The sequence below is a fragment of the Sclerotinia sclerotiorum genome, genomic scaffold (genome assembly GCF_000146945.2).
Source record: "Sclerotinia sclerotiorum 1980 UF-70 scaffold_21 genomic scaffold, whole genome shotgun sequence".
Classification (NCBI taxonomy): Eukaryota; Fungi; Ascomycota; class Leotiomycetes; order Helotiales; family Sclerotiniaceae; genus Sclerotinia; species Sclerotinia sclerotiorum.
In genome coordinates this window covers 410,073-411,117 of record NW_001820815.1, presented here as the reverse complement: position 1 = coordinate 411,117, position 1,045 = coordinate 410,073, and the positions used below count along the sequence as shown (strand labels likewise).

General features: G+C 41.6%; 1 protein-coding gene across 1 annotated transcript; it reads right to left on the bottom strand.

Annotated features, from left to right (window-relative positions):
- Window positions 1-67: 67 nt before the first annotated feature.
- SS1G_12517 (predicted protein) lies at window positions 68-700 on the bottom strand (the record flags this gene model as incomplete). The annotated part of the gene is made up of 1 exon (XM_001586480.1): window positions 68-700. The coding sequence occupies one exon, from the start codon at window positions 698-700 to the stop codon at window positions 68-70; it is 633 nt and encodes a 210-aa protein (XP_001586530.1).
- Between the last annotated feature and the right edge of the window lie 345 nt (window positions 701-1,045).

Sequence of the window (1,045 nt, the reverse complement as noted above, 5' to 3'; positions counted from 1 at the left end):
ACACTTTCTCCTCCACTCCCCAACTCCATCTTCCCTCGCAGTACACGGATACCATCCCAGCCATCCCTCATTTATCCCGAATAGTATCACCCAAATATCCCATATCGTCCAAGAAATCCGCCAAAGCACTTCCCTCTCCACTCTCACTTTCCTTAATTCCCTCTACCAAAGCCGAATCTCTTGGATAAGTATCATTACTAGTAGTTCTTGATAACAAACTCGAAGCTTTGCAAATAGTTTGCTCTGATGCAATATCTTCATCTGGTAAACTATATCCTATAAATTTTCTTCTTTCAACCTCTGAAATCATGGGGTTGTATGTAAAAGTATCGGCATTTTCTTCATTTAAATCGCTCTCATCATATGAATCGAACATCGATGAAGTATCACTAAAGCCGAAATGACTATCAGTTGGAGAAGTAAGAGCTGTTGAGATGGTTGAGACGGAGAAGTGAGATCTTGGTAGTGTTAAAGAGAGGTTTGGAGGATGAGGTAATGAAGATGATGTAAATGCATCATCTGGAAGTTGTGGAAGTGGTTTGGAAGTATCAAAAGTTGGTGATGCTTGTCGACGAGATGGTGCTGGAGATAATTGAGTGATACTGTTGTTATTTTCAAGGGCAAATTCTTTAAATTGTGTGGCGAAGTTATCATCGTCTTCATATTCTTCGGAAATTTCTTCTGGTATACCGAGAGCCATGAGGTTATCATGAACAGAACCGTGTGCTCTGGTAAAAGATGATGTTCTTGAAATAGGTTCCGAGTTGACTGGACTAATTTGATGAACAGTATTTGAGTTTGATGGACAACTTCGTAAAGTAGCTTGACTGATATCAGGCTCAGATGATCGTCTTGTAGCCGCTTGGTCAGCTGGTGATGATGATCGTGATCGACGTCCGGAAAAAAGTTTTGTTGCCCAACCAAGCTTTCCATCCTTTGACCGATGACATGGCTTTTCCGCATGTGATGATGATAATGAAACCGAGCGTGTAACATCTGGTTTGGATGGAGGGGCACGAGGAGTTATGATTTATCGGCGGGATTC